The 14146-nt window shown below is 39.1% G+C and overlaps 1 protein-coding gene across 1 annotated transcript; it reads left to right on the top strand.

Annotated features, from left to right (window-relative positions):
- Positions 1 to 2174: 2174 nt before the first annotated feature.
- LOC134660487 (vacuolar protein sorting-associated protein 37A-like) lies at positions 2175 to 11117 on the top strand. Its single transcript, XM_063516256.1, has 5 exons — positions 2175 to 2538; positions 3121 to 3262; positions 4304 to 4497; positions 5486 to 5598; positions 10985 to 11117. Exons 1-5 carry the CDS (start codon positions 2222 to 2224, stop codon positions 11104 to 11106), a joined length of 888 nt encoding a protein of 295 aa, XP_063372326.1. The 5' UTR covers positions 2175 to 2221; the 3' UTR covers positions 11107 to 11117.
- The last annotated feature ends 3029 nt before the right edge of the window (positions 11118 to 14146 follow it).

Genomic DNA, 14146 nt, shown 5'->3' with positions numbered 1-14146 from the left:
ACTGTGTGCCGAAAAAAAAACTGCGGCAAAAAATATATTTTTCAAGTCAGTGCATATTGGCGGTTGCTAATTGTAACACAAGAAAAAATTTACTTGTGATCTCAAGTTTTTTTGTAAAAAAGATGGCTGTTTAAAAAAAAGCGACCGCCACATTAAAATTATTCGTGTTTCTCACAAACGTCAATCGATCGATCAACTTCTTTTTCAGCTTGGCACGGCTACCACGAGTTGTTTGGCGTTTACGTTAGCGACTGTGTGAGCTCGATCGCATTCTCACGCACCAATACATCAGTGCGAGTGAGATGGACTGCGATCGAGTTTAGCAACCGACTAACGTAAACGTCAAGTGTCAACTTGTGGTACGGCTACATATGGAGTTTTGACTCGTCAAAGATGGCGCAGAGTAAGTATGAGGATATTGAGGAGCGTAAGTACAAACTGCAATACTCCTAACTGTACATCGGTGAACCTTAGGCAAAAGGCATAAGGTCCACTATGTACAGTTAATAGTGTGGGCGATGGTACTACATGTATGTAATGTACCGACTGTGGTTAGCCACAGAATAAATAATAGTACTAGTTACAGAAGGTTCGCTCTAACAAAACGCGTCTGTTACGATCAGCACAGATATGGCCGCTAGGTGGCGACAGCGCCACGCGCGGCTTATGGCTTTCCCCAAAATTGGGGCCGAACGGATGTACTTTTAGCTACCTGTAGCAAAGCGACGAAATCGCGGAGTGAGACACGCCTGTCCTAACAACATCTTCCTCGCGTTGTCCCGGCATTTTGCCACGGCTCATAGGAGCCTGGGGTCCGCTTGGCAACTAATCCCAGTAATTGGCGTGGGCACTAGTTTTTACGAAAGCGACTGCCATCTGACCTTCCAACCCAGAGGGTAAACTAGGCCGTATTGGGATTAGTCCGGTTTCCTCACGATGTTTCCACCCCTGTCCTAACTCTAACAAAGCACGCACTTTAACCTTTTCCACGCCGTGTCAAACACAAAAGCTGTCACTCAGACGCCACATCACCAACATGAACTTTATGTATATGCACGTTTTAGGTCGATGTTGCTCTGTGGTCGGTGACCGATTAATCGGTTTTTGGCGTTGAACCTACGGTGTGGATATATCGGTCATTGGCGTCCAAAAGGTTAAACGCCAAGAACACCTAAAGTCGTTACTAGTCGTGCCCACAGCGCCGTGGATAGTCGCCATCAGATATATCGGAGCGGCCAAGGTGTTCACAAAATCTGACCACGCACTCTAACGCCTTGAGAATAGAGGCGTGTTCAAATATTTGTGAGCACCGTGGCCGCTCCGATAAATCTGATGGCGACTGGACAACTATAGGTGTTATTTGTATGAAAATACTCTACGGAAGTACGGTCGCGAATAGCACACTTGCCTGACCTTTCAGTAATTTCAATATGATTGTAATGATACTAATGATTTTTACAAGCTTTTATTAAGGTTCCGTACCAGATGGGTAAAAGCGGGACCCTAAGTACTAAGACTCTCACCAGCACAGACTTAATGTGCTCACCAGTCTGTCACCAGTTGAAATTTTAACAGTATTTCTGTTGCCAACAACCAACACTAAAACAATAAAATAAATATTTAAGTGGCTAAGCATACAACAAACGTGGCTTTTGCGCAATGGTACGGGACGGAACCCTTCGTGCTCCGATTCGCACTTGGCCGGTTTTTAACTTGCAAACGCAGTTTGTCAAAGGACTCATTTTAAACAGAGAGAATCATACTATCTTTGTCTTACACTATTAGTACTAGCACCCAAAAGAAAAGGACGAGTATAGTTTTCTTTGTTCTTATTTACTGACAAATTGGTTTGACCAACTATAACTGGGTAGGGTTTCCGAACGATTGTCGACAAATGTCATGTCAAACGACTCAAACGTTCACTTACAGTGCGTGCCTGTGTTCTACGTTCACTGTTTATTATTTTATTTATTGATCTCGGTCCGCATACTCCAAATAAGTTAACGCTACTTGCTCTAGTTTCGTCAAAAATTGGGCTTCAATAACAATACACAACTTGGTAAGAGATATATCGATATCTAAAGCAATATTAGGATATTAAATGAGTTATAGTTACATGACTTAATACCTAAGTACTAATCTTTGTTCCTCGTCGTTTTTGGCCATAAATGCCCTTAATTCGTAACATACGTTGTTTTTCAGCAATTATAAGGTTGCAGCAATGCTGCCACGGCAATATTACAACGAGCAAGACGTTCGTAAAAGGCAAATCGATACTCTAAAAATATTCAATGACAACGTTCAAGAAGTGACTGAAAATGCGGAATACAAAGTAGATTTCACTATAAATGGGAAGAATTTCAGCTTGAACGTGATATTAGGGCCTGAGTTTCCTAATGAGAAGCCGGTTATATTGGTGAATCCTCCGGTTTCTCATCCGTGGGTGGCGGAACACTCGAGTCAAGTGGTTGGGGCTCCGGGGCTCATTCAGTTTACCGTGCATTCGGATTTAGGGAGAGTGGTTCATGCTGTTATTAGGTAAGCACGTATAGGTTATCTTTAAAATTAATACTATGGCATTTTATAACGCTCTGGATAAGTTTGCCTTTGTACTACACATTTTTGTTGTATCTGATGTAACCAATTTTTTTTTCGTACAGTTGCCATTAGATATTGGTGCGGCCGAGGTGCTCACAAATATCTGAACATGTCTCTATCATGTATCTCTCAAATACCAAATATTTTTGAGCACATTGGCTGTTCCTATATATCTGATGGCGACTGTACAATAAAGCGTTTACTTACTTTTTTATCTGTTGAAGTAATTAAAGAACAATAACTTTACCATACATCGGGGTTTTTGGTGCCGGAATGACTGTGTATTTATAACTTTGTTAATTGTAAAATAAATACTAAACTATGAATTAAAAATAGGTAGTGAGCTCCAAATGTGCTTAGAAATGTCAATATAGTATCAGTTTTATAGTTTTTAACACTTATAAAGCCCCATCTCCATATCGCGTCAACCATCGAACGTCAGCCGCGCGCAATGGATACCGGGTTGGCTCGCGAGCCAACTCGCTGGCGAATATTTTTGATTTTATCGTTCCACCGACACAGGGAGCTCCAAAAGGCGCTGCCGGTAGAAGAGGAGTCCTCGCAGAGCAGCCCCTCGCACCCGTCACACTCCCTCCTGATCCCGGAGCTCGGGGAGCTGACCATCGAGGAGCTGCATGAGATCCTGGAGAACCCTGACTTGCAGGTAACCTTTGAGTTGTCACGTTTTTATGCTGACCAGAAACTAACCTGGTAGATGATGATGACTGAAATAGGTACATCTATCTATATATTAAGCCCTTTTATTCTGAGTTAGAGTATGTCTCTTAACTGCTAGGGTCTGCTAGGCTTCCTGGTAGAGTTGGGTTGGCAAGTATAGTGCCGCCAACCCATCACGCAAAATAGGCGCAATAATAAGACGTCGTGTTGCGGAAACCGAGCCCGCGAGAACCTATAACCTATTTTGACGACTGGTCTGGCCTAGTGGGTAGTGACCCTGCCTGTTAAGCCGCGGTCCTGGGTTCGAATCCTAGTAAGGGCATTTATTTGTGTGACTAACGCAGATGTTTGTTCCTGAGTCTTGGGTGTTTTCTATGTATTTGTATATTATATATATCGTTGTCTGAGTACCCACAATACAAGCCTTCTTGAGTTTACTGTGGGACTTAGTCAATCTGTATAAGAATGTTCTATAATATTTATTTATATTTATTTATTTATAACCTCAGTGTGCCGCTTGGCGAAGGCCTCCTCTAGCTCTTTCCACTGGGGTCTGTCGTGGGCCACTCTTCTCCAAATATGTACATATACCATCAAAAACATTACATGTAAAAAGATGCAAGTCTTGCAACGCAATTCTTCTACTAGAAAAAAGTTTTGAGATGTAATGTGAAACCAAGTCCGTTATTTTAGTTATTTTGGTCAGTGCCAGGGGGTGTTAAAACCGTATCAATATTAGATATCTTTAATTTTTAATATGTATGACTTGATTATTGTTTTGCCGTTTAATATATCACGCACCTTAGCGAGTTTCGGTGTTGTTCCCGACTTATTTATTTAATCTTTATTGCACAAAAGAAAAACTTTATAGTACAAAAGGCGGACTTAATGCCATAAGGCATTCTCTACCAGTTAAAAACCTTATTTTTATCATATCTTATTTATGAACTACTTATTAAATTTATCATATCTCTTAAGATTATTCGCTCGTAGCGTCTGACTTTAGATTCACCCATCTCATCTGCAGGACAAACTTCTGGAAACCACGCCCCAACTCCTAGCACTCAACCTGGAGACGGAGGAGCTGATGCTCAGCATCGAGAGCATAGCCCGGGACAATATAGCTGAACAGCAGAGACTTGACGCGATGAAGACTGATGTAGTCGACCGGATATCCGCGCTGGTGCAGATGAAGATTAACTATGAGGAGCTACATACTAGGTGAGGATAACATATTTTTTTTTTTTTTTTTATCCATAGGTACTAATATTATAAATGAATGCATAAATTTTTGGTACAAGCTTTTATCGCTGACTGTACTTTTCTTTCCACAGGCAACTAATACTAATCGAGACAATTCTAAAAACCCCAAACACAATTAGGTTGTGTTGTTTTATCAGAGTGCCTATGGCCACCTCCTGTCTCCATCATCTGATAAAACAATGCAACCTAATAGGGAATATTACACGAAACTCTGCGTAGGGGGCGCCACTTCCACAATCCGTCACAATCTAAGGGTCTACCGCAAACGACAGTAAAAATGTTGGTATCTAACCTCTCTATCACTCTTGCATATTCGAGCGATAAAGAGGCAGATAGCTGAGTTTCGATTTCGCGTTTCCCGGTAGGCCCTTTGTAAACAAACCGCCTTGATGTATCAATGCCATATTTTATTGTCTGTGAAAACTTGTCAAAAAACAGTTTAAGGCGCAGTATGTATAAGCGAGAAATATAGTAAGACAAGAGTGCTCACTCCATACATCAGTTAGATTATTAATTTCAGTGTCTACATCTAGCATCGAGTAGCGGAACTATCAGTACTGCTACTTGACAATAGATGTAGCACCGACCGGAAAGTCTTATGCTGTTGAGATAAGACTTTCCGGTCGGTGCTACATCTATTGTCAAGTAGCAGTACTGATAGTTCCGCTACTCGATGCTAGATGCTAATAGTCTTTTTGGTACTAAAACTGATGTATGGAGTGAGCACTCTATGTATTTTTTTCTCTATGGTATAAGTTACTCTATGGTTTACGATGGGTGCTAGTGTTGCACTCTGGCGGCAGAACATTGTAGTAATACCCCCTATTGTGTTTGGGGTTATTAGAATTGTCTCGATGAGTATTAGTTGCCTGTGGAAAGAAAAGTACAGTCAGCGATAAAAGCTTAAACCAAAAATTATTTATTTATTTGTTTGTTTGTGTGGCAGACACCAGAAATTGTCGGAAGAGTACGACCCGCACCGCATCAGGGATTGCCTAAAGGCGGCCGCCTTAAAGGCAGACGAAGATGCTGAAACCATCGCTGAGCAGTTCCTACTAGGTGAGTGACAGAGACGGAATTCCTGGGGAAAATATAGGGATAAAAGGTAAAGCAGGTATTTGTTTTCTTATTTTTTCTACTCCCGTACTTTTATTTTTCATTTAAAGGATCGTGCACACACCTTTAAACCCCTATCTTATAGTTGTCAAGACAAGTCTTTAGTCTATTCCTCAAAAAAGTATTTGTGCATACACGCAGTATCTTTATGGCACTTTTACGATACTTCGTGTAATCACCACTTAAAAAATATTGTATGAAATGCATTATCAATCAATCAATTTTTGTGTATTATGGCTCCATCAGGGCTTGATGATTCCGCCAGTGTCGAGGTTGGATAACACACGGCCTGTATGATAAAGATCGTCGGTGATGTATAGACGGTGTTCGGTAGAGTATCCATCCACCCTACAAACAAACACAAGCAATTCAACCTACGGACAACACAACTACTTCCAATTGTTAAAGACGTCACAAACCAGACAACGTGCCAACCCAATTTTAATTGTCATAACTGACAGATGAGTGAACCATAGACATGTTTTTTTATTTCATTCATTCTTTTCCCGCCCGTACCCTGAGGATTCTTTGCTACTTCTTGAATGAAAAATATTTGTTAAATTTACAATTTTATTTCAAAGTAAGTGCTTGGTCGTAGAAAAAGTATTGTATGCAACGTTGTTTAACTGAGTCAAAAAATACTCGTGGCGTCTTTATTTTTTTTGACCTCTTAAACAACGGTTGCATAAAATACTATTATATGATTATGATCCCAATAAAAAAATATGTTTTTAAGGTTTTTTTGGTTTTGTCTATGCACGAATACAGTACATAGTTACTGCAAATGTGCAGTTAAATATGAAATATAAATTTTAACACATATTTTGCCATTGCCAAGCCGAACAAGAAATCCGCGCTAGGCCACAACAATTCCTTCATATAAAGGTGTAGTATAGTCAGCAGCAGAAGTTGCTAAGCGGGCCAGGCGTTCACAATGATCTTGACGCGACTTTATTGTTAAGAGAATAAGAGCGTGTCAATGTAATTTTGAACACCTCGCCCGCTAAGCAACTTCTGCTGCTGACTGTACCACGATCTCGACTATCGGGTCGTCCGGCCTGGGAACGAAATCATAAAATACCCGATAGTCGGGTTTTCGGCACTGAATGTGTTCAGTGTCCTTTCTTTATCCTTATGATTGTATCCAGGTATCTGGCAGCTGTTTATAGGTGGTAATATATATTTTCTCAAAAATGGACGGCAAAGTCGACGTTGCCGGTTAAAAAATAGGTCGCGAAGTGCGTAGTTTATGGTCATTCAAAAAATTAAAATGTTAAAAACATTGTAGTCTCGATTTCGGGACTGCAATGTTGCATACAAATTCCATTATTTAACGAGTTCCAAACTTTTTAAAACTTTAAATGGCCATATCAAATGATGGCATAGGCCCATTAAACAGCCAAACAGATCAGCACTTATTATTATAATGTTGGTACCGCGACTATTTAGGTGTCTCGTGTCTCAAATACGTTGGCGTATTTTCAGCAGAAAAATACACTTTTTTTTTTAATTAAAAAAAAGGCGGCAAGCAAATCTTTTTAATGGTTTTATTTTTTTCTGTGAAAATTAGAAAGTTGCTTCTGTAAAATATTTCTATTTCTTGCACCATTTTTGAGAAAAGCACTATATATGACTCGGCTGGAAGGCTACTTGCTGGCTTCGGATTCAATTAAACGGACTCCCAAGGTCGTCCGTTTAAACCGAATCCTCAGCCTGCAAGTAGCTACTTCCGAACCTCGACAATAATGTAGTAGTAGTAGTAAACACTTTATTGCACAAAACAAGTACATAACACAGAGATAATCCAGTAAATGTGTACAAAGGCGAACTTATCCCGTTAAGGGATCTCTTCCAGCTAACCTTTAAGTAACTGAGAGCACAGAGAAAAAAATACATAGAGTGCTCACTCCATACATCAGTTCAGACTATTAATTTCAGTGTCTACATCTAGCATCGAGTAGCGGAACTATCAGTACTGCTACTTGACAATAGATGTAGCACCGACCGGAAAGTCTTATCTCAACAGCATAAGACTTTCCGGTCGGTGCTACATCTATTGTCAAGTAGCAGTACTGATAGTTCCGCTACTCGATGCTAGATGCTAATAGTCTTTTTGGTACTAAAACTGATGTATGGAGTGAGCACTCTATGTATTTTTTTCTCTATGCTGAGAGATACATTATGAACATACCCCGCAACGGAGCTAGCAAAACCGTAGCATATGACAGTTTTGTGTCAGGGTTGGCGATTCTGATGAACCATTTTGCTTTAACTTTATTGTATGTAAGACTAGCTGTTGCCCGCGACTTCGTACGCGTGGATTTGTATATTGGTGGTTATAAATTCTACATTAGCTTGGAACATTATGCAGCAAAAGATAGCAGTAGGGATGGTTAATCATTTGTTAATTATTATAGGGTCGACTACAAAGAGATGTATCCACTTTTTCACCTTATTACAAGGCAGTAAGGTGAAAAAGTGGATATATCTCTTTGTAGTCGACTGTACAACGCATGAGATTAGTCTTTCACAACCTGGCTACGAAGTTTCAAGCCCCTAACTGAATAAAATAATGTTCTCGATATAATCTCTCTCAACCCCCAGAAGATTTTCAAGTCCACTATTTAATAAAACCTAAAACCTTTAGTTTAGTGTTTAAACCTTTAGTTAGGGGATGAATTTTTAAAAACGCTAAAATTACTTTTCTTGTATTCTAATAATATGCCTTTATACAACGATTCAAGTCACGCACTCAAATAAATATTTGGGTTCCATACAAATTTTCAACCCCCTTTTCACCGCCTTGGGGGATGAATTATCAAAGACTCTGAAATTAGTTTTCTTTTCTCTTAATAAAATACCTTTTTATGAAGCTTCAAGTTCCTAGCTTTAAATAATAAATTATAGGTAACCTAAACAAACTTTCAACCCCTTTTTAACCCTGTTATGCGATGATTTTTTAAAAACGCTGAAATTAGTTTTCTTGTGTTCTAATAATATGGCTTAATACAAAAATTTAAGTCCCGCATTCTCAAAAATATTTGATCTCCATACAAACTTTCAACCCCTTTTTCACCTCCTCGGGGGATGAATTTTTTAAAACGCTGAATAGGTTTTCTTGTTTTTTAATAAAATACCTTTTCACGAAGTTTCAAGTTCCTAGCTTTAAATAAAATTTGAACCCTATACAAACTTTCAACCCCTTTTGGACCCTTATAGGGGATGAATTTTTAAAAAATCTGAAATTACTTTTCTCGTATTCTAATAATATGTCATTATACAAAGATTCAAGTCCCGCACTTAAAAAAATTTTTGACCTCCATACAAATTTTCAACGCCTTTTTCACCACCTTAAATGTTGAATTTTGAAAAACGCTGACATGAGTTTTCTTTTCTTTGAATGAAATAACTTTTTACGAAGTTACAAATTCGTAGCTTAAAATAAAATTTAAACCCTATACATACTTCAACCCCTTTTAACCCTTTTAAGCGATGAATTTTTTTAAACGCTGAAATTACTTTTCTTCATATCTAATATTATGCCTTTATACAAAGATTCAAGTCCCGCACTCTCAAAAATATTTGATCTCCGTACAAACTTTCAACCCCTTTTTCACCACCTCGGGGGATGAATTTTTAAAAACGCTGAAATTAGTTTTGTTGTTTTTTAATTTAATACCTTTTTGCGAAGTTTCAAGGTCCTAGCTTAAAATAAAATTTGCACCCCAAGACAAAGTTTCATCCCCTTTTTTACCCCCTTAGGGGTTGAATTTCCTAAAACGTCGCAATTACTTTTTTTTGTAATCGGCTATTATGCCTTTCTAAGAAGTTTCAAAGCACTTGTAATGGATTCAAACTTTCAACCCCTTTTTAACCCTGTTAAGGGATGAATTTTTAAAAACGCTGATATTGCTTTTCCTGTCTTATAATAATATACCCATATACAAAGTTTCAAGTCCCACACTCACAAAAATATTTGATCTCCATACAAACTTTCAACCCCTTTTTCACCACCTTGGGGGATGAATTTTCGAAAACGCTGAAATTACATTTCTTATTTTTTAATATAATACATTTTCACAAAGTTTCAAATTCCTAGCTTAAAATAAAACTTGAACCCCATACAAACTCTCATCCCCTTTTTAACCCTTTTAAGAGATGAATTTTTAAAAACGCTGAAATTACTTTTCTTCATTTCTAATACTATGCCTTTATACAAAGATTCAAGTCCCGCACTCTCAAAAATATTTGATCTCCGTACAAACTTTCAACCCCTTTTTCACCACCTCGGGGGATGAATGTTTAAAAACGCTGAAATTAGTTTTGTTGTTTTTTAATTTAATACCTTTTTGCGAAGTTTCAAGGTCCTAGCTTAAAATAAAATTTGCACCCCAAGACAAAGTTTCATCCCCTTTTTTACCTCCTTAGGGGTTGAATTTCCTAAAACGTCGCAATTACTTTTTTTTGTAATCGGCTATTATGCCTTTCTAAGAAGTTTCAAAGCATTTGTAATGGATTCAAACTTTCAACCCCTTTTTAACCCTGTTAAGGGATGAATTATTAAAAACGCTGAAATTACTTTTCCTGTCTTATAATAATATACCCATATACAATGTTTCAAGTCCCACACTCACAAAAATATTTGATCTCCATACAAACTTTCAACCCCTTTTTCACCACCTTGGGGGATGAATTTTCGAAAACGCTGAAATTACTTTTCTTGTTTTTTAATATAATACATTTTTACAAAGTTTCAAATTCCTAGCTTCAAATAAAACTTGAACCCCATACAACCTTTCATCCCCTTTTTAACCCCCTTAGGGGTTGAATTTTTCAAAATCGCTTCTTATCTCTTGTACACTTTATAAATGCAATCTAGTGTGCAAATTTCAACTTTCTAGCTTTTGTAGTTTCGGCTCTGCGTTGATGAATCAGTCAGTCAGTCAGTCAGTCAGTCAGTCAGGACACTTGCATTTATATATATAGATTAATAAAATTGATCGAGAACCTTGTTGACCCTCTTCCGATATAACCCGGTTTAATTTAGTGTCAAAATAATATAAATTAACAGGTCAATGTCAATATTAGATGCGTTTCAATGTATCTGTTATTTTGTTTATAAAATCACGTTTTTTTACGCATTTCTTTCAAATATTAACATGGAATTTTCACTGCTTGAAAATATTGGTGTGTTTGAAAACAAAGAAAAAATATTTTTTGTACTTTAGTTTATGCGTAGTTGTGATAACCTTGACGTACAACTGCTACAGATTTGCTAGCTCGGTTGCGAGGTATGATTATGGAATGGAAATGTACTATTTGTTGGCAGGTAAGATGCCTGTGGACAGTTTCATCTGTCAGTTCGCGTCGCGGCGCGCGCTCGGGCAGGCGCGGCGCGCGCGCCAGGAGCGCCTCGCGCACCAGCTAGCGCAGCTGCACCGCGCCACCTAGCCCAGCTGACAATAAACTCGTATATAAAATTTAAATTTTTTTTTTTCTTAGTCAATGTCAAACATTTACAGTATAAAAAAAATATTTATTAAACCAACACAATAATAGCATAGATAGCATAGGATCCACAGCGCAGGCTTCATCATCATACAGAAAGCTCATCCACCTCAGGCCTCGTCAAATTAAAATGCATTTTGTCACATATGTCATCCGCAACACGCATCGTCAAATTATAAAGGAAATTGGTCAAATTTAAATTACCATTTAATAGTTTTACATTACTATTTAATAGTCTTTGTGAAAAGTTATATAAAGTGTGTGTTAAAGCATAGAGAAAAAAATACATAGAGTACTCACTCCATACATCAGTTTTAGTACCAAAAAGACTATTAGCATCTAGCATCGAGTAGCGGAACTATAAGTACTGCTACTTGACAATAGATTTAGTTCGATGCTAGATGTAGACACTGAAATTAATAGTCTGGACTGATGTATGGAGTGAGCACTCTTGTCTTACTATATTTCTCTATGGTTAAAGTTATATGTGACGTCCCACGGGTAAATGTACCTTATGGCGGTTGGCGCTTACGCTATTATTAACGCCGCGTCAATGCAATTGCGGTGCTATGCGACGTATGCGCCAGGTGCCATAAGGTACCTTTTCCCGTGGAACGTCACAAATAGTCTTTGTGAAAAGTTATATGAAGTGTGTGTTAAAGTTATATGTCTTTGTGTAAGTTGAGTCTTCTCCGAGACCACGGAGACAACGCCGTCCTCGAAACGTCGGAGGTAAATCTTAAAACTTACATACGCGATTAACACATTCACTACCAGACAAAAAACGGCGCACTACCCCAGAAACCGGTCGTCTATAGCTGCGTATAAAACAACCCGCCCAGCGGGTTCTGAGTAAAATTCACGAGCGCCCACCAGGTGGGTTCCTGGTAGTGATAGTGTTAATCCCGTTGTACAATTTAATAAGTTATATGTGTTTGTGATAAACTCGAAAACTACTGAACGGATTTGCATGCGGTCTTCGCCTATCAATAGAGTGATGTACATTCATTTCATTCATTTATTTATTCAATAACAATATTACATTGTGTTTGAAAAATCTTAAATCTAGGCACATGCATACAGAAAAAGGTTTGCACTCAGGGAGTGTCGGCAGAAGTGAAAACTCAATCACTATTGCAAAATGTCTGCAGCACTGTGTATAATTGAGGTTAACGCCATCTAGCGTTACTTGGTCGCATTACTTGAAACCCCTAAGCAGATCACTGTTAGTACTCGAGTTATATTAATACCAGTTAGGGGGAAACTCACTAGATGGCTTTTAAATAAATAAAGAAAAACTCAATGACATTGAAGCGATTGAAGTAACAATTTTTCGATCAGGTCACGTGTCCGTCTACGTCTTACGGTCACGTGACACCTGTTACGAGTTTAACATTTTTCCCCATCACAAAAAGTGCACAGCGCCGCTAAAGAACTTTGCACTTCAAAAAAAAACATAAGAAGTTAAAAATAAATATTAAAACTTAGTCAAAGCATATATCCGTGGGACACGGCACAGATTCAAACCCATCCAACATTTCTTCAATGACGGTGCAGCCCTTTTTTTTTTTTTTTTTTTTACGTGGGGAATGCTTGTTCGCATACCGCCGGGCCGGGGAGAAACCCGGACGGTTGTGTGGGACTCAGGGCTGTAAAGAGGCCCCACTACCCACTAAACCCCATGGTGACCTCTCGCCGCTATGGTTGCGGGGTTGCGGGGAAGCTCGCGCAATGCGTCCGCGACCCCGCAGCGGCTATCCTGACTAGGATCCATACCCTATTTAGGGTTCCGTACCCAAAGGGTAAAAACGGGACCCTATTACTAAGACTCCGCTGTCCGTCTGTCCGTCCGTCCGTCTGTCACCAGGCTGTATCTCACGAACCGTGATAGCTAGACAGTTGAAATTTTCACAGATGATTTATTTCTGTTGCCGCTATAACAACAAATACTAAAAACAGAATAAAATAAAGATTTAAGTGGGGCTCCCATACGACAAACGTGATTTTTGACCGAAGTTAAGCAACGTCGGGCGGGGTCACTACTTGGATGGGTGACCGTTTTTTTGCTTGTTTTGCTCTATTTTTTTTTGATGGTGCGGAACCCTCCGTGCGCGAGTCCGACTCGCACTTGGCCGGTTTTTTTTATATCCGTCCCAGTGGAAGCGCTTCCGGGACACTAGGACGCCCCCGTGTCCGCCGCCCGCTGGCTCTCTTAAAACTATAAATTCTAAACTTAATAAAATAATTAATAAATGTTTATAGTTCTAATTATTTTATTTTATTATTTTTTCCACTTTAAATTTATTCTGCGAGAATTTTTTTCTGCCTCCTCCTCAAACGTCACTCTTTACGGGACTCTGTTGCCCCGTAAAGAGTGACAAAATCTGCATCCGCTAGAAATGCACCCTCTTCGTCATGCCACCGGCGCTTGTGAGTGAACGCTCGAGTTGTGCGTGCAGCGGGGCGGGGCGTGCGGCGTGCATGTTAAATGCAAGCGGCGGCGATAGGAGCGGCCTCAGTGCCAAATTACTTGCGTTGCGAGCCCGACGCCACGCTGCACGCTCCGCCGAACGCTCCGCTTCGAGCGTCCACTCAGGCCTTATACTTGGTCAAGCATTCGTCCGCGTCACTTATAACATATAAATCTTAAAACTATCAATATAAGTAAGAAAAAAAACTCTAAAAACTATAACATATAAATCTTAAAACTAGCAATATAAATAAAAAAAACTCTTAAAACTATAAATAAAAATAAAATAAAATAATTAAAACATTTTTATAGTTCTCTAATTATTTTATTTTATAATTTTTTCCACTTTAAATTTATTCTGCGAGAAATTTATTATGCCTCCTCCTCAAAAGTCACTCTTTACGGGACTCTGTTGCCCCGTAAAGAGTGACAAAATCTGCATCCGCTAGAAATGCACCTTCTTCGTCACGCCACCGGCGCTTATGAGTGGACGCTCGAGTTGGGCGTGCAGCG

Source organism: Cydia amplana, chromosome 27 (assembly GCF_948474715.1).
Source record: "Cydia amplana chromosome 27, ilCydAmpl1.1, whole genome shotgun sequence".
Classification (NCBI taxonomy): domain Eukaryota; kingdom Metazoa; phylum Arthropoda; class Insecta; order Lepidoptera; family Tortricidae; genus Cydia; species Cydia amplana.
Note: the sequence above shows the minus strand (reverse complement) of the source record. Positions and strands in the feature narration are given on the sequence as shown.

What these genes read in the sequence shown, in the direction of transcription:
- LOC134660487 (XM_063516256.1), top strand. Translation starts at nt 2,222, where the DNA reads ATGCTGCCACGGCAATATTACAACGAGCAAGACGTTCGTAAAAGGCAA. An exon ending in TGGAGAACCCTGACTTGCAG is followed by an intron (nt 3,263 to 4,303) that starts GTAACCTTTGAG and finishes TCTCATCTGCAG; the next exon opens with GACAAACTTCTGGAAACCAC. An exon ending in CGCTGAGCAGTTCCTACTAG is followed by an intron (nt 5,599 to 10,984) that starts GTGAGTGACAGA and finishes ATTTGTTGGCAG; the next exon opens with GTAAGATGCCTGTGGACAGT.